Below are 26,989 nucleotides of genomic sequence, written 5' to 3'. Positions count from 1 at the left end.
TGCAGAATTTGTAAAGGGGGCTGTTGCTTTACAAACAGAGTCGGGACAGCATACCGATCCTTGGGTAGTAAATCTAGCATAGCTACGCTTGAGAATACATCATTCATTTGAAATACAAGCTCCAGTTTGACCATTTGTGCCCGGTTTAGAGGCTGTCTAAGCATTTTACGCGACCATTTCTTACACTTTAATGCAAACCCAATGTGCACCACTGGCAGTCAAGGCATTGCGGTTCGGTCGTTGACCTTACCAAGGTCAGACGTACCTTCTCATACGTGAAGGTGTCAAACGGTAAAGACGTTGTCTACAAAAGGAACATTAGGGTGAAAATCTACAAAAGGAACATTAGGGTGAAAATCAGTGCACACAATAATTGTTGCTTTTTGGGATGTGTGTCGTATGTATTTTCACGACAACGGCCCTTATTTTATAGGAATACTAACTTCATATCTCGCCAGCACAGCACAGCACAGCGGATATGCCTCACCCACTACGGAAGACACCACAGCGCCTTTCACGTTGTAAACGCTGGGTGAGACCTTTTGCGCTCCAAATGCTCATTAACCATCTAATTAAATCTCGTCATTCTCGTGTCTTCTGAACGAGCTATTGTGTAAAACGTTTTCACCCATGGTTGACTTGACAAGCGACACTAAACTAAGTTGTCAGAAGTGACGTTGGGACATTCTTCCAGTATAATGAAACTCTTGACTGCGCCACTGAAGTAGAAAACACGATTAGGACTGTTTACACATGTACAGGGGAAGCATTGTTTGTTTTAAGTTATCCTAGTGCACTTCAGAACCATCAGAACATGGCAAAGGGTGATTAAATGGTGGTTGACAGCCAATATTACCGGATGCCCCGAGGAATGTCCACACTTAAAAGGGTCCATTGAACAAAAGGAAGCGCGCCAAATAACATTATTGAACATTCTCTGTTTATCTTTGATCATAAATTGTCACACCTTTACAGTTCTTGACGCGTTTTGAATCAACCTGGACAAGAAATATGTGGCCAGCGATCTCTTAATTAATTACCAGCACTTTAACCATTCATGTGCTATTGAAGACTGTCAATAGACAAGTGTTTCCAAAGAGAGGGATAGGTACCTGTCTTTGAGCCATCCCCTTCCTTGCTAGCCTCTACCAGGCTCCACAGGTCGCTGAAAAAATACCTGTGGCAAACTGTACTCCTTTAACGGACTAACTCCTCTGGCATGTTATCCGTCTATTTGGCCAATTTCTACCATTTTTTCAGCGCCCTGTGGAGCCTGGTAGAGGATATTCTTGCCGGCCTCGCGATGGTTTTTGCTTTGCCTCTGGTCGTCTTCGCATCACAAGTTATGGCTCGGTGCCTGAAATGTATACTCACACTAACAACTTGGAGATTTGTGGTAGGATATCTTCTTATGAGCATTGTGCTCGTGCTGGCATCCAATTGTGTCACCTTAACACACTCACGGTAGGAGTTTCTGTCTTTGGGCCAAGAGTTCGCGGTGAACTCTTGCCAACGTCCTACATTGAAAGTAACGATCCGTCATACCCCCAAAAACAGCGGGAAACCAAAAACAAACCAGCTCGCGTTAATTTTCACGAATTACGTTGCCAACTATTATGTAACGAGGGGTGTTAGTAGCCTGTGTGCCACCCTAGTTAATTTCCCGCCTAGCCTAGGGAATAAGGGTGTTAGCCCTGAACGCTCGGTCTTGTCTTGCACAACTTTCTATGGCGTCTTTCTTTTCCCGCATTTTCTCGGTCTAAGTTACCTCACCTCGTTATTTCTACAGGATTGGACATTGAAAGGACTCTACGGGAAAATTGAACTTGTACAGTTCATTTTGCATCGAATCTTCGCACTCGTTGAACTAAGAAATTTGGCACTTATGAGCCTACAATCAACATAGACCAAACACCATGAAATGACAAACATTTTAAGCTTTATTAGATAAAATACCAGGATATAAGATACCAGTTCTGTACGATGGAAAATATAACTATGCACGTGACTCTCGCATTTCGACAAGAACGTATCACACCTAACTGTGTGTGTGTGTGTGTGTGTATGTATGTGTGTGTGTGCGTGTGTGCATGTGTGTGTGTGTGGTGCGTGCACCATGTATGTCTATGAATGTGTATCTGTGTGTGTGACTGTGTGTATTTTCATGTCTTCATCACTCACAAATCGCAGTTACCTATGTGTATGTACGTATGTATGTGCATGTGCATCATCTGCGTGACTGTGCGTTCATGTCTTCGTCGGTCACTCTCTCACTCGCTCGCTCGCTCACTCAAACACTCAACACTCACTCACTCACTCACTCACTCACTCATCATAACGCTCAAATGACATCAGACACCCACTCTTCAAACGGTACAGTGAGGTACAACTGGCCATCAATCGGTGCTCGCTGTGAAAAATATGGTCTTTTCAAACGCTATGACTTAGGAGGTTACTTCCTGGTTTCTGATGACAAATACACCAATCAAATATTCCAAATTAAAGCAATGTATTACGTATTTTGAAAATCTGACACAGTTTTAAAGCCAGCTTTGCTGTAAATACAATAGAGTCTTGTTGTGTCCATTCAACGAGGACATAAGGTACATCCTGCAATTATCCTGTCCTTTCTTGGAAAAAGTCCAAGACAAATATTTTGCCACACCCGCTTCATTTTATCTTACTTGTAGTTGCTTTAGTCAACGTTTCTCAGCACTTCCAGATGCCACATCTGTCTTCTTTCAAACCAAAGTTGGGATCAAACAGAAGAGAGTTTTGTTTTGAGTGGGATAATTTGTTTCCATTGACTAAAGCGTAGATCTGTCACTTCGTATTGTGGGTCGGTTGTCCGGGGTGCAACTTAACACTAGATGTGTAACACAAAAGCTAGTAGCATTTATATAATTTCACCCTCGCTGACACAACCAATAATACATCTGGGGCTTATACATAACGATACGTAATACAGGATATAGGGCAAGTCGAATTCTGTTTTCGCTCAAACTCTGCAAATAACAAGATATCAGATATAGATAGATCAAATATGCATCACAAAGCAGGTTTGAATCTTCTTCCACAGCGTTTCTGTTCTAACCTAACTTCTGTACAATACAGTGATCTAGTATGTCATGCTGATGTAACAATCCACGGTATAAAAGAAAAAAGAACACTTTAAATTTTGTTACCTGATGATAAGATCAATCTATCAGGGCTGTTTCGGAGAAATGTGGATGGGAGGATTATGAGGTCGAATTCTATTCACATTCTTACAGGTGATATAACGTTGTCCACACTCTTAGAGAGCAGGCAGTCATACAAGCTTTTTATGGAATGAATTTCAAACTGTGAGGGCCCTGTCACACTTGTGCGTGCATTCAAGTGCGTATGAGTTGCGCTTCAACATTTCTTTGGTTTAAGTAAAATTTGAGGGGAAGACGCTGTTTTTCACTTTGACCTAGGGCTGTACAACCTAGTTACAGAACCAAGGAAATGACTTCTTCGGCTGCAAACTTAACCTAAACCAAAAACATGTTAATACGCAACTCCTGCGGACTTGTATATACGCACAAGTGTGACAGGGGCTTGACATAGCACACTTTACACCTTTCTGGTCTCATTATCTTTGTCTCTCCCTCCAATATTTCAGAAACAGCCCCACCTGAGTTGTATAATGAAGAAGCTGTATTACTATATAATATCATTTTAATAAGATGTTAGGGTATGTAGTGACACAATTCTAGGTGATATGAAAATATTTTATAAATTCTTCTGAGTCTTTTTAGCTTTCATAAAACGTTGCTAAATTTATTTGTATTCACTTGTGTGTATGCATGTATAGTTGTAGAACACTTTACGAATGTTGCTGTACTTTTTTGTGTCAATAAAGATTTCATGAAAAGGTGACCGAACACAATTGATAGAAACTTACATTAAACTATGTGTATAGATACACCACATGAAATACACATCTTCCCACAGTGTTATACATGTTATAGGATGACTAAAAACCTTTACACCTTATATATCTAGCTTCCATAGCAGGCTCTCTGGGCCTTTTGGGGGGTCTTTGGCTGATGACTTCTTTTTGTACTGGGTCGTTTGTGCAGCCAGCCCGTAACCATTAGGTCGTAACCACCGGGCCTATCAGCAAAAAGTGTATCATAGGTAAAAAGAAAGGTCCAGAGAGCCTGCTATGGAGGCTATTTTATATCATTCTATGCTAGACTTATGACTTATCAGTTTCTCTCTTGCGCCTGGGATTAGGAACGATATCATAGTCCAGATCATCACTGAACACGATGTCCCCGGATCCCAGCTGGGCGTGGGGGTCTTTCTTCACCTCCGGCTCCTGCATGGGCTCCTCCGCAAGGCTAGGCAAGGCCTCCCCCGGGGTGACCATCCTTTTCATCCCGGCGAAGGCGAACATGAACTCGTTCATGTTGACGTCGATGTTCTCGACGCGCTTGGTGAGGGTGTCGAGCTTGGTGCGGTACTCCTCGCTCTGGTCGCTCTGGTCCTGCAGTTCGAACATCAGCCGCTGGTTCAGCTCGCGCATCTGCAGCATCTCCTCGAACATGGCGTCAACCCGCTGACGCAGGAACCCTGAGAAGAGAGAGTTTCTGTTAAAGAATAAACGAAGACTTTCATTCTACATACTTGTCCCATATATTGGGAGAAGTTAGGTATGTTAAAATCCTCAAAGGTTTAGATCAGATCACCCAAACGACTGGCTGTCCACTACTTTATTAGAACGAAAGATTCTCTGTTTTGGTATGATACATACTTAACGTTTAAGTAAAGAAATTCGAAGATCACTGCGCGCCAGGAAAGTGAGTCAAGGTCGATGGACAATTCTGGGAGTTATTAATTCGTACGCGTTGCATTTCAGTTAAAAACTTGAAGCATGTCCAACATGTTGTTGTGATTTTTTATGGGCGAGTGACAATGTTATCCATATGATTGCATATAAACTATCGAATCACCCATCTGACGTACCGATCGTATCCCGTTGCCTGGTGACGACCCGCTGCAGTTCCCGCGTGTCCGCCGTGGCTGACAGGAGGCGCATGTCCCATGACCTCTGCACTCTGTCGTTGGCGGTCAGGGCGTCTTTGAACTGGTAAATTCGGGACGTCAGGTTGTGGAGCTGATCCCCCTGCTTTAGTGTCTTTTTAAGATGAAAAGGGTAAAATTAACAAAAACTAAAAAAGAGAGAAAATAAAATCACACGACTGATGTTCGTAGTTCGAAAGGATGCGCAACAAATCAAAAGCGATGAAAAAGTACTTCCTTTACTTATCTAGTCGTTTGAATAAACAAAAAGAGAGGAAAAATTTAATTTTGACGAAACAAAGAAAGTGGTATCAGATTCGTTTACTACGGTATGTAACGTTGAGCGTCATTGCCATTACCAAGAAATACACATAGCTGCACAGATGTCACAGCCCTGCACCTGCTTTAATCGCGAAAGTACAGCAACTCAAAATGTCTGAATAACACAGTGATAGAAAATACAATTAAGAACTCAACTGTGTCGGTATTGGTCGAAAAACTACTACGCTAACTGAGGTCTTGATGATTAGGTTAGATGTGATGAACCAACAGTGGAGGATAGGCTGATGATTGTGCGTTTTCTTGCAGAGCAGAATGGTACAATTCTCCCTCAATAACAAGACACGTATTAGCCAATAATATCTACATTTTGTCTAAATATCGTTTCAGTGTCAGACTCTCGGTGTCACCTTTAGTTCTATAACACCTTCTATAAGTCGCTATCTCCCTGGACCGGCGACACGTTGGCGACCTCGCCGCGACCGATTTGTCAGAGCGCTAAACGAATTTCCCCGACAAAAACGTTTTGTTGTCTTTTTAGTCATACTCGTACCTTTTGCATGATATCACCATCATAAAGTCAAGGGTAACACAAATCCAATTAAGGACGCAGCGACGCCGCTAGCGTGCCGCGGGTCCAGTGAGAGGGGGGCTTAAGCTTACCTGCTTGCGGTTGGCGATCTGGTGGCGCCTCATGAAGTGCAGCTCCTGCTTGATGAACTCGGAGTCCAGGATGCTGTCGGTGCAGTCTGGCCTGCGGGCCTGCTGGGGCTGGGAGCGGGAGTACGAGTCCGCAGGGAAGTACGGCGACACGAACGTGCAAACACACCTGTCCTCCTCCTGACGCCCGTGCATCGGCACCTCCTTCGCCTCTGTGGACACCTTGTCACCCTCGGACAGCAGCAGAACCAGCAGGGTGGCTACCAGGATTTGGTGGGTCGCCATTGCACGGCCTATTAACTATCACTGTTGCGAATTGGGATGATGCGGCGATTAACAATTGGTTGGTGGTTTGCCAGAAGTCTGCGGAATTTTCTGAATTTGATCATCAACTTGTCAGTGTTGATGATGGACCTGTTATCTGTCCGTCTGTCTTCAAAGGCGGACGGTGCTCTATTTTCGCCGGGAAGGATCGCCGAGATTACTCCATGATACTCCACACTCAACGGGTCGCTGCAAAGGCCCGGACCTGTGGTAAACAACACGAACAAATATGTATGATAATTATGAGAACGTATGACTCATACATATCCTGAGACAGGACATCTCGGTTTGGGCTGCACCCGTCTTTCGGAAAGGACGTAAAATGGGGGTCCTGTGTCCGAGGAGGTGCCTCGATCACGTTAAAGGGGAAGGACTAGCAACCCCTTTCTTAACAAATACACCCTTCTACTGAAACAGCAAGGAAACTTGTCTACAAAGTCAACCACACCTACAATGACTCATATGCTCACAGTCCGGATATATGACATAGTAATGAAAAGAAATGTGTACCTACCAAACGAAGTTAAGTCTTAATAACTTTTACATTAAACAGAGCTGATAAGGATATTGTTGACGAATCATCCGGTTCTTCACCTGCTTGTTGAACGACAAAAGTCACCCGTACATGATGGAACCGATTATGGGTCAGTCCAGTCAACAGTGGGACGGGGATAGCGTTACCAATATGTGGGATGGCACTACCACAATGATAGCATCTTGCCTCGGGGGATATCTTTCTCCGACTAGGTCACGTGCGACGCGTCCTTGGCCTTAAGAGAACACTGAAGTAGCCCGTTGGCACCTCATTCTCTATTGGTTACAGAGTTAGGCGGCAGACAGAAGGCTAAGATGATCGATAAACAGCGCATTATGATTTATAGTCGATAGAGTGATGGGTGATATGTGTAGATATGACTATTCTATGACTATCATACCTAGTCTATGACTATCATACCTAGTGAAAAGAAACTCGTGCAAAGGACCTGTATTGTTGTTGTTCACCTTGTAGCGCCTAGTGGCACATAGGTCAGCAGGTTTCTTTGCTGTTTTTGTAGCAGGGCATATTTTACAGGGAGGGGTTGCTAGCCTTTCCCCCTAAACGTGCTAGAGGCACATCTTCGAACACGGGGCCCCATTTTACGCCCCTTTCGAAAGACGGCTGAAACCCCAACCGAAATGTCCTGCCCAGGATTAAACAGGGGTCTCCCAGTTACCGACGAATTTCAACTTCCTTTAAGAGACTCTTGAAGTAACGGAAATGAACAAAACGAACGGACACGGACCATGAACCAGCTTTCGCCCTATTGTATGTTGTAGCAATTGTATATTGTTGTACCATAAATATGTCATGAGATATGTTGATAGAGTTATTAGGACTCAAATGACTGTGTATCTCTGCTATATTGTATCTAACCCTTACCTCTTCCATCATGATCTCAATGAAAAGAGGCCTGCGTACCGATTTGAGCTTATCATGAATAAACAAAGGTTCAAACAAACAAACTACTGTGAGGCTGTTGCCAATTGAGCTACAGGGACATCCTTGAGGGACCTACATAAGTAACCCGAATTGTTAGCCATGCTAGAATGTTGGCATCGCGGTGGTCTCTTTCTGACTGCGCTTCCTCAACTGGCGAGACACCTGTACAGGGGAGAGTTGCTATGTGTGTGTCCACTCTAATCTTTATGCACATCAGGGAAAACAAATTGAGACAAAATTGTTTCGTCACCTGGGTGGCATGGACTAATTTAAAGTGAAATGGTGTATGGGAGACGGGTACTGAACTGAGCCCCCCTGCAGTCCACAATCTTGGACCGGCCTTTTTAGACGATTGTCGAACTGGAGATGGCTGTGAGCAGGTAGGTGCAAAAATAAGACGACTTAACTTAAGTCTGTTTCGGACTGATTGATGGAGAATCGTTCGCCTGCTGTGTTCAGCTTGTTATCGTTTTTATCGTCTGTAGGATCTCACCTGCTACGGGCGAGGTTACGGCAGGTCGTTCCGGGGTCACAAATTGTACAACTGTTCATGAAATGTGCTGCAAGCTGATAGTGCCACGTGGACATCCGATGCTAAATAACGAAACTTCTGTGTACGTGATAAATCCTAACATGAGACTGTGACTTACACATTGGCACACGTTCTTTTGAACACTGAGTATATATTGTGCAACTGTTCATAAAATGGTTTGGGAGCTGATTGTGCCACGTGTACATGCTGACTAGACTCCAATGTGATAAATGCTTGCTTGCGTTTGTCACTTACGGATTGACTTTTGTTCTTTTGACGAGAATACTGATAAGAACCATTGTAATACGTCATTACCACTACAAAAATCGTAGCCCGCTACTGTGGTCAGAAAGAAAGCATTGTTGGGAGGTTAAGCTGGGGTCACCGCAGTGCAAAGATTCTAAACACCTCAAGTCTGTATCTAAGTTCAATGGGCGGTGTTCTTTCTTTAAGGTATTTTGGCTCTGAATATGTTAGAAAACAAAGAGATATAGAGTAGAGAGTAGAGTCGAGTAGAGTAGAGTAGAGTAGAGTAGAATTTTCGGTCAGGTAGGACTGTTCCAGTTTAGACCGCTCTTCATCGTTGAATTCTTATATCGACGTATGCCTAATGATGCACATGCTCCTTTGAGGTGGGGGCTTTGATGTTCGCCAAAGTAAATCCAAAGGCATAAATCGATGTTTAGGACGTCAACTTAACGCTACGAGGCAACCAAGTAAAAAGAGAATATACTCGTACATTAGAAGCATAGCACCAACTGTACAGTTACGTCTATTGGGAAGAATGTAGTGCCTTATACTAAAGGGATCTTGGTCACGGCCACATGCCTTATCGTATAAAACGTGTTTTGAAAGAAGGATTTGTAAAATTCCAGCCTCCTTGTATAAGATGTTTTCTATCGACTGTATTTCTTTGGCAGACTTTGTAGTATTTGTATTCATAATCAGGTACAAGATTGGTGCAAATAGAAGCCATGTCAGTATAAGTAGGCCATGGCGCCGTAGGGAAGGAAACGTTGAGATCGTAATCTCGCAGTAGCCTGGTGCTATTATTTACTTAAGGGCTTTAATTATTTACTTAGAGGTCTTAATGATGAACAAAGTGCCGGCCATGTCGTTATCCTAACAGGGGATCATCTGAGGTGCTGTTGTATCGCTCGTTAAGGCGACCTTTCAAACTTCTTGGCCGAAAGTTGCTGGAGGGATAGAAGGCGGTTTAGCTAAACAGATGTAAGTGTCTAAGAGATATACTCTAGTTTCTTGTAGATTTTTCTATTCAACAGCCAGACAGATAGCCTGTTTGTTGAAGATGTGTGCAACAATGATAGTTACAGTTGTACACAAAGGCGTCACAGCTGATTACTTCTTTAAATTATCCAGATAAAGACATGTCAGGAGCAAATAATACAAATCCACCGTCGTTAACTGTCTGTCCGTATCAAGGACGCGCTTACACTAAACCCGGGAGTCTAGCGGGTGCTACATGGTACAAAACACCGATGACAAAAAGAATATTGTGTGCGAAAAGTACGAATAAAAATGTTGTGTACACACCCAGTTTGTAGCACCCCCAGGCGGGTTTGAACATCAAGATTTCGACAAATCGTCTTGATTCGAGCAACGACGTTTCTGTCACAGTGATGCCACGGGCCTGGCAAGATGTGACTCGCGTCTTTAAAGAACAATCAAAGACCTTTCCTGTTCTTCCTACGACTTTCTACCCTTGACCCTTTAATGTCAGCACTCATCTTTGTGCATACTGTGGTCGACAGAGATTTTTTAACTGATAAGTAGGCGGAGACAGAGTTAGTTCAACTCATTAAATGCAGACAAAGATGGGGCGGCTCGCAGATAAGGATCAATTGACTCGAAAGCGACGACGTCTGAGCGAGCTGACATTGGGTCAATATTTCGGTCGACGCAACAAACACTGTGGTCCAAAATACTTGCACTTAACTATGTGTTTAATGACAATCTTTGTGGACTGTATGCATTTGTTGGGTTGTTGTATATTTGTCTGTTTGTCTGTCTGTTTGTTTATTTGTTTGTTTGTTAGATTGGTCATTTGCGCCAGGTATACTAAATAACGTGTTTTTTGACAGCTTAAAGATGACATGTTATTGTGGTTTGATATAGAACTATTTGCCCGTTGGCATTCAACGATGATAACGCCCTCCCACTTTGCTACTGTGCTACCGTTTCTAATGGTTTTCTTTACACTACAGACACAACACACCAAGATTTTTACCAGAATGGCGCGCATATTCAATACAAAATGTCAGTGTCTTCCATTTTGTTAGCTCTTAATCTTGAACACGGAATACGACCTTAGAATTCACCAGAGAATGATTTTCGTGCTGTGTAACAAGGGCTCAAGCTGAAGTAGAGAGCTGCAATGGCGTCTAACGATTCCAGGTGGGCAGGCACGGCGACTACGTATGCATTGCAACACCAGGACGGCGCTCTCGCCGCGCGCTCTCTGCGACCTAAAATTTAACAGAGCGTTCAACGAATTTCATAGATAAAAAACGAATCTTTTTACGCTTTGTGTGTTTTGTTGTCTTTTCAGACATACTTTACATGTTGCATAATATTCCAACTATGAAATCAAGAATTAGACAAATCCGATTTAGGTCGCAGCGAGAGCGCGGCGCGATCGCCGTCTAGTGGGATGGGGGCCTTACTGTGACAGGGGGGAGTATGATATACTGATGAGACGAGACAACTTGATCCGACCCAAATATAGAGAGTGCGGTCTCACCAAATCAAACCATATGTGACATTCAAAGCTCCATTCACACCAAGCGATGCAAATAGGGAGTTAAGTAACGAAATATTGTTTAAGACAGGTACCGAAGAACCAATCAGATAGAGTTAACGTCAGTAAAATACACATCGTCGTGCGTATTGACAAAGTCATGTCGTCTGCAGCTGCTCTGACGCGTGAAATAGCCTGGAGAAAATCGGAGCGCTCTTAAGCACCGCATAAATCAAGTGACATTTAATTAAAGGCAGTTTAATCCCGCACTCTATAGTCAGATTTAGACGACATCTGCGAAATTTAGTTCGACTTTTCGTCGTTTTGCCAACGCACGTTAAGATCCCACACGCTCGACGCGTGCGCGTGGTAGGGGGGCATCAGGATCTGTGATCATCAGATGATCACTCTTTCTCGCGCCCTTTGGGTTGTAATGACCTAAAGATTGAATAGATAACAGCCGTTTAATTATGACATACCGTCGCTCCTCGCACAAAGATCATCACTTTGTTCGCTGACCGTGGAGACACCAGGGCCAGAGATCAGCGCATTGCGTGCTCAGGCAAATAGCGAAAAGACAAAAACCTTGCCACTTCGTCTCCAGATCACGTCTTTTGTGGGCTCGGCTCTTTGTGTTTGTGATGCGGGATGGCGACGATAAAGGTCTCGAATGACAGGTGATAATCAGGCAGAAACATTGGCAAGTTTGGAATACTTACGCCTACTTAGGGGAGACATATTTGCTATGGTTGACTTGACATATTTTTCTATGGGATGGGGACCTGCACTTTCTCATGGTCTCACTTATGCTAGGGTCACATTTCCTAGCCGGGGCCCGGTTGGGATGTTTGCGAAAACGAAAAATAAGATATGCATATCAAGAAAATACACAATTTCTAGTTAGGAGTAAATTTCTTACGTTTTGTGTCCTTTGTTGTATTATACTTTTCGTTCCCGCAAGCTGCCCGACCAGGCCCCGCTTTGGAAATGTGACCTGAGCATAAGTAACCTCCAGAGCGCTGTCAGAAGTAGAAAATCAGGGGGGAAAATCAGTCGTCGCTTTACTAGGTCTAACAATATAACGTATTAGTGAATAGATATTTGCTATGATTCAATTGGCATATTCTGCCATGCTAGGGACTGTACTTGCTCACGTTCTCCAAAGAGATATAGGGAAGAGATATTTGGTACGGTTGATTGGACTGCACTTTCTCAAGTTCTCACAAAGTAATCTCCAGAGTACCGACAGAAGTAGAAAATCAGTGGGATATCAAAAGTCAGCTGTCGCTTTACTAGGTCCAACATCTACTTTCAATAAAGCTCCGTAAGGCTCCAATGACGTATTAGTGAATACTGGCAGATATTTCTTGACGTTCATTTGGCATAGAGTATTCTGCCATGTGAGGGAGTGTACTTGCTCACGTTCTCCAAAGCACTAACAGAACTAGAAAAGCAGGGAAAAGCCAGCTCTCAGTTTACTAGTTGGGGTCCAGAAGTGCCGTTAGTAATAGTAGTAGGAGTGCCAATAGGCATCCTTTCAATCTCGGGAGAAGATGGCAGCACTCTGGACACAGCCCTGGCCGTGGGCAGCGTCTTGTGTGACTTGACAGTCGAATCCTAGCGTGGCAGTCCCAGCAGAAAGTTTCTCGCGTTGTTGTCTCTCAATGTTAGAATGGGGGGGGGGGGGGCTAAATGGTTCCTAATGTATAGCCTTTTGATGGCGATGTTGTGTCATCGTTTGGCCCTGGTAAAATTAGGGCTGTCGGAAAGAAACCCTTGTAAAGTCAACAGTGGACCGCTCAGATAAGTCTGAACAAGTAGGTCTATATCTATTATCATTAAACCTCCTTAATAGTTTGACGCACCGATGATGTAGTCATTGTGGAGTGTAAGGCTAATGTTTCGCATTGGCAGGGAAGGGTGGGGGTGTTTGCGTCGACACACGTTTTGTATTTTTTGCTTAACTTTATGATTATTGATTTATGTTAAGGGGGATATTAAAAGTCAGCTGTCGCTTTACTAGGTCTAACATCTAATATCAATAAAGCTCCTTAATCCGAGGCACTATATAGTAATGACGAGGTGTAAGGCTCCTATTACGTATTAGTGAATACTAGCAGATATTTCCTGTGGTTCATTTGGCATACTGTATTATGACATGTGAGGGAGTGTACTTGCTCACGTTCTCCAAAGCACTGAGAGAACTAGAAAACCAGGGAAAAGTCAGCTCTCGCTTTACTAGTTGCAAGTTGGGGTCCAGAAGTGCCGTTTATAATAGGAGTAGCACTAGGCATCCTTTCAATCTCGGGAGAAGATGACAACACTCTGGACACTGTAGTGGCCGTAGGCAGCGTCTTGTAATTGTGTGACTTGACGGACGAATTCTATCGTGGCAGTCGCGGCCACAGTTTGGATACATAAAGGTAGAAAGGTTCTCTCTCTCTCCCCATCTCTCTCTCTCTCTCTCTCTCTCTCTCTCTTCATAATAGAATGGTGGATAAATGTATAGCCTGATGACGATGTTGTCTCATTATTGGTAAATTCTGGTCTGTCGTAAAGAAACCCTTGTCAACTTAAAAGTGGATGGCTAAGGCATGTCTGAACAAGGAGGTCCATATCTAGTATCATTAAATCTCCTGACGCACTATGTAGTAATGGCGGGGTGTAGGGATAATGTTTCGCATTGGTAGAGAGAGGGCGGGTGCGTCCACGATTAACTTTATGATTGCTACTTTATGTTAAGTGGCACCGTTAAAACATGTATATCATTTGAGTGCAATCACTGCAGTGCCGCTTCGTCCCCGTCTTTGTAATAGTAGTATCTAAATGAATGAATGAAGATCCTTATTGTACATTTTTGCCCAACTGTGAGCTACATGTAACGTTAGGTACAGGTCACAACAAAACCATGTTTAGAAACATACATGTTGGTACGGCAGTGTATCGTAGTTTGGCACGAAGGTTCGGCTTCTTCTTTAAAAGAAATGGATGTTGTGTTAACGAGCTCTCTAGTATCTGTTTACTTGTAGAACCACGGGGATGAAAATGCCACTAATCCTCGTGAGATGATGGGCCGTCAAGACTTGCATAAGTTTCGCCTAGGCGATGAAATGGTGTTCAAAGACCGGGAAACAGCAAGCACTTGGCAATGACACCCAAGAAGACCCGTGAAGAAGGATCACAGAAGTTCATCTGTACCCAGAAGTTGTTCCCGCATGTCTTTTAGCAGTCGGTCAATCCGTCCCATCTGGTCTTCATTGGTGACAGTGAAACTCTCCCGAAGTCGTGGCGAGTTTAAGATTAATCTGGTTCTGTTCCGAATCTAGGCGGTCGGGGGGAAACCTGGTCAGATTCACGGGTCGTAACACGGTCCTAGTAAAGGACGGAAGGTCTTTAGGGCGTGATGATGGGAGACAATAAATTTCACACCGAACGTGGGGGGGTGAAGGTCGTTCGAAAATGAACTGAAATTTTCTGAAAGTATATAACAAAGGCATGTTGATTGGTACAGACAAGGTCGTGACATGCTCTTGGCGACCCACATACCTGACTAGTGAAAGTGTTTTCCCTTTTTAAATCTTATTTCGTCTTACTTCAGTAACTTAAATGCTTCAAGGACTAGGTCTGAAATACAAAGGGATGACCTTTCTTCTTCCGAGCACTGTATCAGTAAAAACCGTAAAATCCTGACACCATGACATTTTCTGAGATACAGAACACCACGCTCCTCTGTTGTTGTGTCGTTGGCAAAATTATAGTATTGTTTTCCGACTATGTGCTACAGAAAATGTTTGATTGAAACAATGCGACGCGTGAGACTTTCTACCGCCATGACCTAGCCCACTACCGCTTACCCTCAATAACTACCTATCATTCAAAATAAATGGAGTAAGAACTCTGTATTTGGGGTGTTCAGCACAAGAGACTTGATTTATAAATTAGTGACAGTGTGTGGGATCCTTTTAGTGGAAAGAGGATTTCATGCGTATGAACCAGTGACCCTTTTCTCTAGCAGGGGGTGGATAAAAACTAGGACAATCCGCAAGCGACATGACTTCAGCAAATCGCTAGGCCGCCCGACTAAATCATGTAAGTTACACACAGACATGACAATGTAGCCTTCGTGTCATCTCGTGCACAGAAACAATTATCCAATTTTAACCTATTAAGTGACACGGTACATAATTTTCATAGCCCGTCACAATGTTCTATTGTTCTAACCACAAGGTGTATGGAGGTATGTCCCGGTATGGAGGCCGCTCCCAGACTGATGCCGTGAGGGGGGCTGTCTACCAAAATTTGAGGAATGGTTTCTATCAGGGGAGGAATGAAAATAAGTGTTAACTGTCTTTATCGTGTATTTTGTCTATCCTCGCACATCAGACCGCTTCTGCACTTGGTTTTACTGGAGGGGCATAGCGAGGACAATGTATTACAGATGTGTTATCTGCGGGGAACGGGCATGGGACCTTAGGGCCACGTAAACACGCACGGAAACTTGAACTTCGGTGTACTCTTGTAGTTCAAACTGAGTACATTATACAGAACAAGGTGAACAACACACTCCCCCGTATCGGAGAGATCTTGCGTGATATGGATCTAAGTTAAACAGGATAAGATAATGACCGAGCCATGATGTACATATTATCGGTCTTTTGTTCCTTATCGTTGGATGTGCCGACGATATCGAGATCTCTCACTGACAACTTCTATAGACAGTTCACCTGCGGAAAATGATCGTATCAGCAGGGGTCCATGGCGGAAAAGCGACTGTTCAACTATGCTAGTAATTCCAAAAGAACAACCCTGTACGCTAATTGTTTAGTATATGATATCACCTTACCTTACACGTCTTTGATTGCTGGAACTCGAGGCAGTAGGCGGCGGACTCCTGGCAGAGCCGACTTTCTCAACACGCCCCCTCGGCGGTCGCCTTAACTCGGCTCAGCGGCGGCAAATCCCACGGTCTCGGCGGTGCACCCTCGCGAGCCCGTCCGGTGGTCACGGGGGATTCTCGGCAACTAAACTATCCGTTCAGTCCCCCGAAGCTAGGTTCTTATAGCCGAGCGCTCACGCCTATAAGGCTGGCGCGACGAACAATGGCAACAAAGGTAGGCAGAGCCGCAGAGGTTGACCCCTGAAATTGTTCTCGCCCCGAGGCCCGGATCTGGACGGGGCGGCTCAACCGCCGCGGGGAAGATGAGTTCTTGTCCTAGAACGGCTTCAGTAACATCCAAGCAGATGTTACGGTGAAGTTTGGCTCATTTTAGTGCTCGTTTACAGGTTTTAACTGCGAGTTAAAGACGTAAAGAACTAGCCAGTCACACATCTGCTCGTATATTATGTCCAGACTCGTTTTGAGAGGCTTAAGAACAGTAAATGTGATCATGTACACCTTCAGATTGGCCGTGGGTACAAATGTACCTGGTTAACGTCTGAATAAAAACATGGACGAACTGAAGTGGTACGTTTTCAACCCCTAATCATTGAGTTAGGCTAACACAAAGGGACCGTCTCTGACAGTTTCTGTAGACATCTCTGCTTTTCAAAAACGTAAATCTAGTGACAAAAGCTGTGGAATAAGAGACTAAAGAAACACTGACCAAAAATGTGGCTGTGCTATTCTTCCTAACCTATTTACCTTTGGCTTTTACCGCTAATTTCAGACCCGCCCCCCGGAGTTCCCAAGTCTAGCCCCTCTCATGTAGAGGGTAAGGGTTCGGCTCTGATCAGGTAACATCGCGGTCTTCAAAGCTGACACGTGTCCAGTGCAATCAGAATGATTGGGGTGGGCTTCAAGTATAGAGAGACAGAATAAGGTCACACTGAAGACAGTGCACTGTCAGTCTGGCGGTAGTACAGAGTTTTTTGTCCGGGATTTAAAGCATCAGTGAAATGATATTCCCTCTATAATTCACGTAAAAATTAGTCTTCTAAAAACATCACAGAAAGTAAAAAATAAACCTCTTGCAATACTAGCTATAGTGGGGAAGTCATTTCCGTGAAGTGACGACCCGTTACTAATTTGTCCCACCAAAGAGCACACAGTAGACGGTTGATTTGAGATTACATTGATATTTTCAGAAAAAGACCCGCTTACGCGAATGATAGAGGACATTTCATTTCATTGGCACTTAACGCATTTGAGGAAATATTTCGTCCAGTTGATTAAATCTTCGTGGTTCGTTCTTAAATCCTGTAACGTTAGAAGTTTGTAGAAGGGGGAGGGGAAATTATCCCCGCGCGGCAGACACTAGTAGTTTCCTCCTCTACAAGAAAGATATTGCGTTTTGAACCTCTTTAAACTGATTTGTCTACACTAGCAACATGTGTAAAATCATGGCAATCATGGCTTTTTTCTAACAGCCTACGTCAATGACATCCAGGTTATAAATATATATAGTGACCGTGTCCTCTAATCTGTATCCAGTAGCTTGAGTGACTGTTTTCTTGCGAGTCGTCCTTTCTGTTGTTTGTACAGCAGGTACAGTTTTCCTCGCTGATCTTTCTTGGCCACCTTTTACCGGGGCGTAGCTGTCAATGCCCCACAACGGGGGTTCGTCCCCACCCCCGCGGGGAGGGGCACCGGTTCTCTGACCCACGGCCGTGTCTACGGGTGTCCCATGTGTAGCTCTCTTATTGTCTCACGAGATTTCACGTGACCTTTTGGTTTCATGATCACGTGCCTCTCAAAATCAAAACAAAGCATCACTGATTGAGAACTTGAGACCGGGGATCGTCCCTGCCCCTGCGGGAAGGGGCTCTAGTTCCATGACCCACAGGTGTCCTGTAACTCTCTTATTGTCTCACGAGATTTCACGTGACCTTATGGTTTCACGTGCCAGTCAAAATCAAAACAAAGCATCACTGATCGAGAACTTGAGACCGGGGTCCGTTCCTATTCCTTTGGGGGGAGGGATCATTGCAGTTCCATGACCCACAGGTGTCCTGTAACTCTCTTATTGTCTCACGAGATTTTACGTGACCTCATAGTTTCACGTGCCAGTCGATATCAAAACAAAGCATCACTGATCGAGAACTTGAGACCGGGGATCGTCCCTACCCCTGCAAGAAGGGGCTCCAGTTCCATGACCCACAGGTGTCCTGTAACTCTCTTATTGTCTCACGAGACCTGGCGTGACCTCATGGTTTCACGTGCCAGTCAAAATCAAAACAAAGCATCACTGATTGAGAACTTGAGACCGGGGTCTGTCCCTACCCCTGCGGGTAGGGGCTCCAGTTCCATGACCCACAGGTGTCCTGTACCTCTCTTATTATCTCACGAGATTTCACGTGACTCATGGTTTCACGTGCCAGTCGATATCAAAACACCGATCGCTGATGGAGGACCTAAGAGGTTTGACCTTGTGTTCGGATTCACGGAGAAGGTATGCTTAAGTGGCACCTTGCTTTTTGAAGGCTGCGACATAAAACGCATTTCTGGGAGTCACCACTGTGAAATGGCTAGGTTGTTGTCATAGATATCTTATCAGGGAAAATGGACAAGATGCATGGTAGTCGTGTTGCTGTCCTCTTCGCGTTCTGATCAAACAAATGGAAAAAGAGGAATTGATAGATTTAGTTAGAATATTGCTGTTTCATGTGTCAATGTCAGTGTTCTTTTTTTTTTCAAATATCAGAAGTATTTGTTCTTATCGTTATCCCGTTGATCGGTGCAACACTGACGATAAGGCCATGTTGGTTTGATTCTATGGATGACATCGGCGCGCTCATCAATTTTCGTCCGTTTCCAGAAATAGAAAAAAGTTTTCGACTATACTGTTACATCGCACAAAGCAGATGCAAAATGAAGAAGATTTGAAGAAATAAAAATGAAGAATCTATTATTCACCATAGTCTGTGTGATAGTCATTTGTTGAGCCTTCCTGACCACGTAGATTTCATAATAAAGACAACTTTTTTTTGCCAACCTTTTTCTTTTATTCGCACGCTCGCATCAGTTTTGGGGTTCCCAAAGGATGTCATCCATATAATCAAATCAGCATCGCCTAACTTAAAATACTAATATAAGGAGATGGTCTGTCGTGTGAGAGGACGGCACTGGAGAAAAGAGGAGGAGGAAGAAGATATCCGTCAGTGCAATAATGAGCCAATGACTGAGTTCCAGCAAATTGCTTAACGGTGTGACCATAACGTCGTAAGATTTGACGGTGCCTATTGAATACATTGAGGGTGAGGCTTCTACAAAGGACGCAAGGCTTAAATACATTGTTTTTGTAGTAAAATGACATAAGAGTTAGTTAGTTAGTTGGTTGGTTGGTTAGTTAGTGGTTGGTTGGTTGGTTGGTTGGTTGGCTGGTTGTAACGTGGTTAGGGAGGCCAAAGTGAAATGTTAACACCAGGGGCAGTTCCGCTACATCAATACTAAAAAATATCGAATTAATCCTAAAATCCAAAAACATAGTCTGAAAGAACGTAAAAAGTTCTATAACTCTGCCAAGTTTGGTGAAGTATAACCCTCTACATAAAGTTTTATCGCAAATTGAAAACTGTACATAAGGCCGTTTTCACGCCGCTCGGGCCGTCCGCGTATTCAAAATGGCACCCGCGCTAATGTATTAAATCCTATACCCGTATTTCAGAGTGCGCGCGCCCGGAATGGGCCTGGATGTAATACTATTTTTGATAGGTCGTCGCTTCGCTGTCTAAAATCGCACAGCCAATCCACGACCAGCTTCTGAAAGCTAGTATTCGGGAGAAACCAACTTGCCCATGCGGGGATAGCGTGGTGCAGTGTAAGTTTGGTGCGTGCGGTGTAGAAAATAGGTCATTTTTCCACAAGTCGTAGCACAAAATTCCGTAAAGATACACAGTTCCGCATAGAATGTACAGGTAGATAGTAATGTTTTCCACCTTTCTGTGGATTTTTATGACTTTTGAAGCAAGTATGCTCGTGCGATGGCCATCGGCGCGGCGAGTGTCTGCCGGAGGCACCCAGAAGACAACACTCCCAACCACCCGCCATTTTCTGCTGCTGTCCGGAACGCCGGAACTTTTGGGTGAGTTGTGGCCACGTAGTTGATTTTTTAACCCAAAGTACAATCAAAGCACGTGTATGTAGTTTATGGGAATTATATGGTAGGTTTTCTTTGTCTTATACCTCACAAATTGACGGCGAATTTAGAACATTTTCTTGTTGTGTTAGGTGGTGGGAGGGGGGCGCACGATGATTCTGATTAGAAATTCATGTTCCCCATTTTGCCTTCCTTCATTATCTTTGGGACAGTTCTGCATGTAGCATCCCGGTCTCGAACTAGCCAAATATAGTGTACGTGATTCACTCCTAATTCTATTTATCTAGGTTTTAAATTCATTTGCTGACTGTGGTAGGGTAAGTGATAACTTTGGCCTCACATTTTGGGAAATTATTTTGTTGTGTTCTTTACATGTGAGAAACACATTACTATATATTAGTACCCAATGGTTACCCTTCCAGGGTTCAAAATAAAACAAATTTCTCTTTAGGAATGACTTGATTGTTTGTAGGGCCTAAGTACCATGCATCAAATTCATTACATCTGTTCTAATAATTACTTCCTTCTGTAATTTATCCAATTTAGGCTTGAAGATGAATCCATTCCAAGGTCAAGGCGGACAAGGGGTACATCATCTGTCACAAAAAGGATGTCATCGAAATGTTTGCTACAAGTAAGCATGCATACACCGAGACACCTGTAAAAGGATCCAAGCCAGAACACATGTTTTTGTCTTGGATAAAGGGGATCACGGTCCTGAGGCTGAGAGCAGCGAATCCAGCGACGAGGAGTCACCTTTAGCTCAGCTTCAGTGACATTGTCCCGTACCGATAGGTGAGCTGAGTTAAATCACTTATTTTACTCAAGTTTGTACATTTTTATTAAGTATAAAATATTGTTTCTTTTATTGTTAAATATATCTTTTGTTTCTGTATCTCCTCCAGAGAGCAGCAATTCCAAGGACGAGGATACACCTCTAGCTCAGCTTCGTCTTCTGTAAGAAAAGGTGAACAAACTTATATGACACTATTCTTTATTACTATGGTGCCTTTGCTTTGTATTGACTGTTATATGTATTGTATCTTTTTATAGCTCAATATGCAATTTCTTTCTGTATCTCCTGCAGAGAGCAGTGAATCCAGAGACGGGGATACCTTTCGCTCAGTTTCGTCGTCCAAGAAGCGGCCGGCCCATGTCACATGACATGTTGCATTGTTCGGATTGGAGGGGGGCAGTTAGAAAAAAACATTTTCAAATATGATTTTCTCTTTTTCTGTATACAATAAGTTTATTTGTGTATGATGTTAGTAGAATATAGCATCATGGCACTCTGTGAGTGAAAATCTGAGCCTCCAGGGCCATTAGAAGTGCAATTTTGAGTTGGTCAAAAGTGGCTCGTGTTGCATTGTTTTGGTGGGGGGGGGGGGCGGTTTATCCAAAATACCATTTTAAAGTGTTAATTTCTCAGGATATGTATAGAATATGTTTCTTTGTGCAGTATGTAAGTAGAATATAGCATCATGTCACACTGTGAGCGAAAATCTGAGCCTCCAGGACCATTAGAAGTGCAATTTTGAGTTGCTCAAAAGTGGCTCATGTTGCATTGTTTTGGATGGGGAGGGGGGCATTTTATCAAAAGTGCCATCTTCAGGCATTCTTTTCTCAGGTTATATATTGCTTTGTCTTATTGTTGTCAAACACTTGTGACATATATTATATAGTGACATTGTAATTGAAAAGTTGAAGTTCTAAATCTACTGGAAGTGGTGTTTTGAGTTGGCTGAAGTGGTTCATGTGTTACAATATTTCAGGAATCGGAACAAAATGTCATTTTCGATAAAGCTTATTTCTGGAAATGAACATGATATATAGCAAGTCTGCTTTGATTATGATAGCACTGATATAGGTTATGTTGTATTAGCCTTCTTGAGAGTGTTTGGGATGTGAAGCATGAGATACAAGAGGACAAACATGTCAGAAAAGCATTTTTTGCGAAATTCGATATTTTCATAAATTTGCATAAATAACAAAAATCAAAAGGTGAATTTGAATTTTTTTAATCATTTCATGTGTTTGGTACTAAAAGGCATCTTTTGAGTCCAAAACCAGCTTTGTAGACCCAAAAATAAGAAATTTCATTTTTCCACCTCTGTTTTTGGCCTCAATTCGTGTTCGTTTTTAACCAATGTCACTAATTACAGGTACATTATATTAAGTATGACATGTCTGGCAAGGTCAGTCTTGTGTACATAGCATGACCCTACATGGTTTATTGCATATCTGCAAGAAGAAGCCTGTACAATACTTAGTTTTTAGATTATTAGGTTATTTAAACCTTACTTGTGAGCAAATTTTTCTGCATTTTTGCAGCAAAATATGTGATATTTCCCATTTTCAACATCAATAAAATAGTACTTCCCAACATCGCACGTCTCTGAAATTTTCAGTGGTTATTCACCTTGGTAAGAGCTATGGACAGCATATAGACGAATTGTTTATGATGATTAGATCTTTAAAAATGTGCCTTCAAAAATGCTTCCCAGGAACTTTTCACTTTGGCCTCCCTAACGTGGTAATGTGGAAACGATGTCAGAAAAAAACGATAATATTAAGGGGTTAAAAGGATATTCTTTAAGAGCTTCATTCTTTCATCTTTAGTTTTGCCTACATACCACAAGCTAGGTATGTAGCTTGCGTGTTGTCATTTGTCCTTATCGTTATCCTGAAAATCAACAACAAGGTGAAAACCGTGACCCGAGGCTTATTTTAAGGAACTTTTATTTGTATTGGTTATCAGTCGTATATATTATGTATATCCCGATCGGAATCTCAAAGGACACAGTATCGTTGCAGAAAGTTGTTGTTGACTATAATTAAGGAGGCATTGCGCCTCATTATCCAGATAACATCTGTATCGTTATCAAGATGGCTCGCCCCTCGAGGGCTCTGCGAACGCAATGACCTACTGAAAGGCTTTCCATGTCGGTGGACACTTTTAGAACATTCTCAAAGAACGTTTGACCTGCGTAAGCTTAGTTACACACCGTAATCTTGGTTAAATGATAACATTAAGGAGACATTGAACAGGATATTATTTAGAGTCCCTTTCATTCTTCTTGCTAAAGTTAACAAGACAGGGACATGCATGTCGGTCAAATCTACCTGCACTACAAATAGGTTGCCAAAACTGTGTTTGATGAAGTGTACAAAGACCGTGGCTAGACTTGGCGTAATAACTCTACCTATGGTAAGCGTACTATTACAAGTATCCTGTTATCTGTTTTCCCGATGTCGCGCCACGCATCATCATATTTTCAGTTGTCCTACCCTGCATGCACCAAGAGATCTTCGGTCAACCAAGGACATACGTCTTGGACTACTGTAATTGCAGAAATGTTCGCTGGAATTTGATTTCGCCGTAGTAAGAAAATGGAGTGTTCGCGTTGGTTTTTGAGTTCGCGTTTAAAACAATAGTACCGCTACAGTCACACAATGGATCGGTTTTTCGAGGTGGTTTCAAGTTCGCGGTAAAGAGTTCATTGCGAAAACCGCGAACACGAAACCACAGCGAACATTTCAGCATTTACAGTATTTGGATTTTCCCTGCGACTCATAATCGTCCTCAGACCAGACAGAGAAAATTGCTCTGTACCTGTGATTAAATACCAGTTATTTGTGAAATCTATAGTACTTTTATCGTCCTGGCGAGAGAAAAGAAGGAGCGACATGTTTGTAAAGCATCACCGTGTGACTGTGTTATATCGGCCAGACTGAACTACAAATCAGCTTGACGTCTGACTGACTGCTCGCTATCCTGACATTTCGATGTGATGATAGATATCATCTCAGACATTCCGGCACATTGACGCCGGTGTTCAACAAAGCTTACGCAGGTCAAACGTTAGTTGACATTGTTTTGAAAGTGTTCGCCGACATAGAAACGATAAATAAAGTATTTCAGTAGACTGTAGAGCCATCGCGTTAGCCGGGCCCTCAAGGGGTGAGTCATCTTGATAGCGATACTGATGTTATCTGAGTAATGAGGCATAAATGCCTCTTAATTATCTTCAACTGTAACTTTGTGTGAATAAATCACCGTACCTCGACACCGTGTCCTTAGGATACAAAGTGTATAAGACCACAAATGACTGATTTAATATCAATACTTAATGTCACAGAAGTTCATTCAAAATTTTGCTCCGTAATGGACCATTTTTCGAGTCTTTTGATCGAAATGTAGCATTCTAAAGTAAAGCAAAAGTTTGATCACACATTCATTCCACTGGGACGGCGACGTCGCTGCGACCGGGCTGCGACGGAGCGATTTGACAGCTAGAGCGGTCAGCTAATTTCATCGCTAAAAACGAATCTTTTGACGCTTTGTGTGTTTTGTTGTCTTTTGAATCATACTTTTACATTTTGATTTTTCATGATATTCCATATTGAAGTCTAGAGTTGCACAAATCCAATTTAGGTCGCAGCCAAGTCGCAGCGCGATCGCCGCCCGGTGGACTGGGGGGAGGGGGGGGGCTTACTGAATGATGACTATACTGTTATATCTCAATACCATGAAAACGGTGCATTCTGTGTACACCCTTTCATGACTTGCTAATAAACAGCTATCGAAATTCTAGATTTTTAGACTCAGAACTCTAGAATTTGTGGACTTAAGTGACCTAGTCAAGGTGCAAATTAGTTCTCATGCACGATAACGCCGAATAAAGGCTTTCATTAAGACTTCATTTTGGTTGATCAGCACCATTATAAGGCGGTGTGACAAAACATGCATACATACAGACATACAGACATACATAATCATAGCCTAGCGCCTGAGTGCCAGCCCTTTTAGCTTCCGTCCGCTACCCTAGCTCCGCTGCGCTACCCAAGCTCCGCTGCCGGCCAGGAGCGGAGCTTGGGTAGCGTACGGAAGCTGAAAAGGCTGGCACTCAGGCTAACATAATCAAACTCTAACGAGTTGAAGCGTCTACAAAGTTTCGCCTCCAGTCTTCTTGGTTACACATCATTTCTGTAAGGTCTTTTCTACTTAGACCAGTTTATAATTCTATAATGCTCTTAACTGTGGAGTATGGACGGCCTCTTCTCCTTTGTGTGAAAAAACAAACAAGGAGAAATGACCTTGAACCAAGGAGGTTAAAGAGCCTCCTTGCTTGAGGAGATTTCTTGGCGGTAAAAATCTCCCCGCTGCGTCGTTAACTCCGGATAATGGCAGGAGCACGAGTGAGGAAGACTCCCCGGAGTGTGGTTGGAAACGTACCGTGTAGTGAGCACTGCCATGTCTGCTGGGATGCATGATTCGTAATCTCCAAGCAAACGTAGAAAGGCAAAATCGTACGCACTTCTTCCGTAGCTGTTGATAAGCTTGAGCGTTTGGCGCAGATAGATGTATTTTAAACTCCCGGAGCTCTGCTGAGATGACCTGTAGTCTCCAAGCAGATGTGGAAAGGTAAAATCGTAACATCTCTCAAGTTTCTCATGGTGTTCGGACGAACTAGGAGCTGGAGAGACGTTACGATTTTGCCTTCCTACATCTGCTTGTAGATTAGATGACCCGGTACTTGTAAGGTATAGGCGTGGTTTCTACCAGACCGTTCTGCAGGCGGAGAAAATATTAAGTAGTAGAAATGGTATAACATTTTTTATCGTTATATCTTTGATATCTGCATTATTGCTTAGAATAGATCAACGTTACGGAAAATAGTACAAAAATCTTTACCAGACAAGACAGCAATACGGCTGTAATACAATGCAATAGTCAATCGAGATGAAGTGACTAGTTTTGCCATTCCAGTAGTAGATAAAAGTGACTGAATGAATCGATATTGGCATGTACTAGTGCAGTTTTTGTGACCAACTAACATTGAGGAATGGCTATAGTCTAGGCGATTGGTGCAAAATATAGCTAGGACTGCTCAGTGACCTGCAGTGGCCCCTTTTCTCTGAAAGGAGGAGGAACGCCCGCCTCACCTTTTTCTATAAGCTAGTTAATAACCACATCAATATTAATACAGATAGTCTACTGAAACCAGCTCAGGGGCGCACCCGGGGAAGCCACACGCTCAAATTTCAACCACTTTACGCCCAAACAGACTCTTACAAACATTCATGCTTCCCCCGCACAATCCCCGAGTGGAACGCCCTGCCTGGCACGGTTGTTAGGGCTCCCACCGTTGAGTCATACCGCGCCAGGCTGGAGGCCTGCCCGCCTTAGCCTGGGACCTCCTCCCCCCCTACTTTGCCCCTCGCGGGGTTATCTGGGGAGGGGCCAGATGAAACAACTACCTGGGACCTCCCCCCCCCTAAGTTGAAGTTGAAGAATTGTTTCTATTGTCCACCCCTAGAATTGTTTCTATTGTTGTATAGAACATGTATGCCAAGTTTCATGCTATTTACCATAATTTGCACATTTTTTTTTCATCAATCGCCTAGACTACTAGTGAAGCTTACGTTATGAGGAACATTCAGGTTTGGTTGCATAGATCTTGTTGGTTCGTCCGTCAGTCTGACGACGACCGCTGTAGTCATCCATCATTTGGTTGGGTCGCATGTGTCCTCATGTGGATATAGAGTCCAATTTTGGCCTTGAAACTCCGTCCACAATGTTCGCATTGGATCAGTGTTGTGTTCTGTATGGGGTTGGCTTCCCGTTCCTTCCTGGCTCTCCTTTTCTGCTGGGCGGCAGCTTTCCTAGCTTCCTCACATGTGATGGCGCCATCTCGGACTGTGCGTCGCCACAGTAGTCGATCATTGGCAGCTTCTTCCCAGGTCCCAGTTTCAATGTCGAAGGCCTTTGCATAGATCTAAAGCGACCTTTATTAGTCACTGTCAGTACTGCAGCAAAAAGTCCAAACCATACATGTAACGTTACAACACATGACAGCTCTCATCTA

The 26,989-nt window shown here is 43.3% G+C and overlaps 1 protein-coding gene and 1 long non-coding RNA gene across 3 annotated transcripts; one reads left to right on the top strand and one right to left on the bottom strand.

Moving 5' to 3' along the window:
• Positions 1 to 2,407: 2,407 nt before the first annotated feature.
• On the bottom strand, positions 2,408 to 16,323 carry LOC136436220 (uncharacterized). Its single transcript, XM_066430009.1, has 4 exons — positions 15,929 to 16,323; positions 5,995 to 6,520; positions 4,996 to 5,167; positions 2,408 to 4,602 (listed from the first exon to the last, which is right to left on the bottom strand). The coding sequence occupies exons 2-4, from the start codon at positions 6,274 to 6,276 to the stop codon at positions 4,226 to 4,228; spliced, it is 831 nt and encodes a 276-aa protein (XP_066286106.1). The 5' UTR covers positions 6,277 to 6,520; positions 15,929 to 16,323; the 3' UTR covers positions 2,408 to 4,225.
• Positions 16,324 to 19,513: 3,190 nt separating this feature from the next.
• LOC136436219 (uncharacterized) lies at positions 19,514 to 22,503 on the top strand. 2 transcript variants are annotated; one of them, XR_010756021.1, is made up of 4 exons: positions 19,514 to 20,105; positions 20,667 to 20,915; positions 21,026 to 21,087; positions 21,208 to 22,503. It is a non-coding gene; the product is annotated as an uncharacterized lncRNA (long non-coding RNA). The 2 variants fall into 2 exon arrangements; XR_010756020.1 differs by lacking the exon at positions 19,514 to 20,105 and having other exon boundaries at positions 20,591 to 20,915.
• The last annotated feature ends 4,486 nt before the right edge of the window (positions 22,504 to 26,989 follow it).

The sequence above is a fragment of the Branchiostoma lanceolatum genome, chromosome 6 (genome assembly GCF_035083965.1).
Source record: "Branchiostoma lanceolatum isolate klBraLanc5 chromosome 6, klBraLanc5.hap2, whole genome shotgun sequence".
NCBI lineage: Eukaryota > Metazoa > Chordata > Leptocardii > Amphioxiformes > Branchiostomatidae > Branchiostoma > Branchiostoma lanceolatum.
The sequence above is the reverse complement of the archived record's forward strand: the minus strand, read 5'-3'. Positions and strand labels throughout refer to the sequence as shown.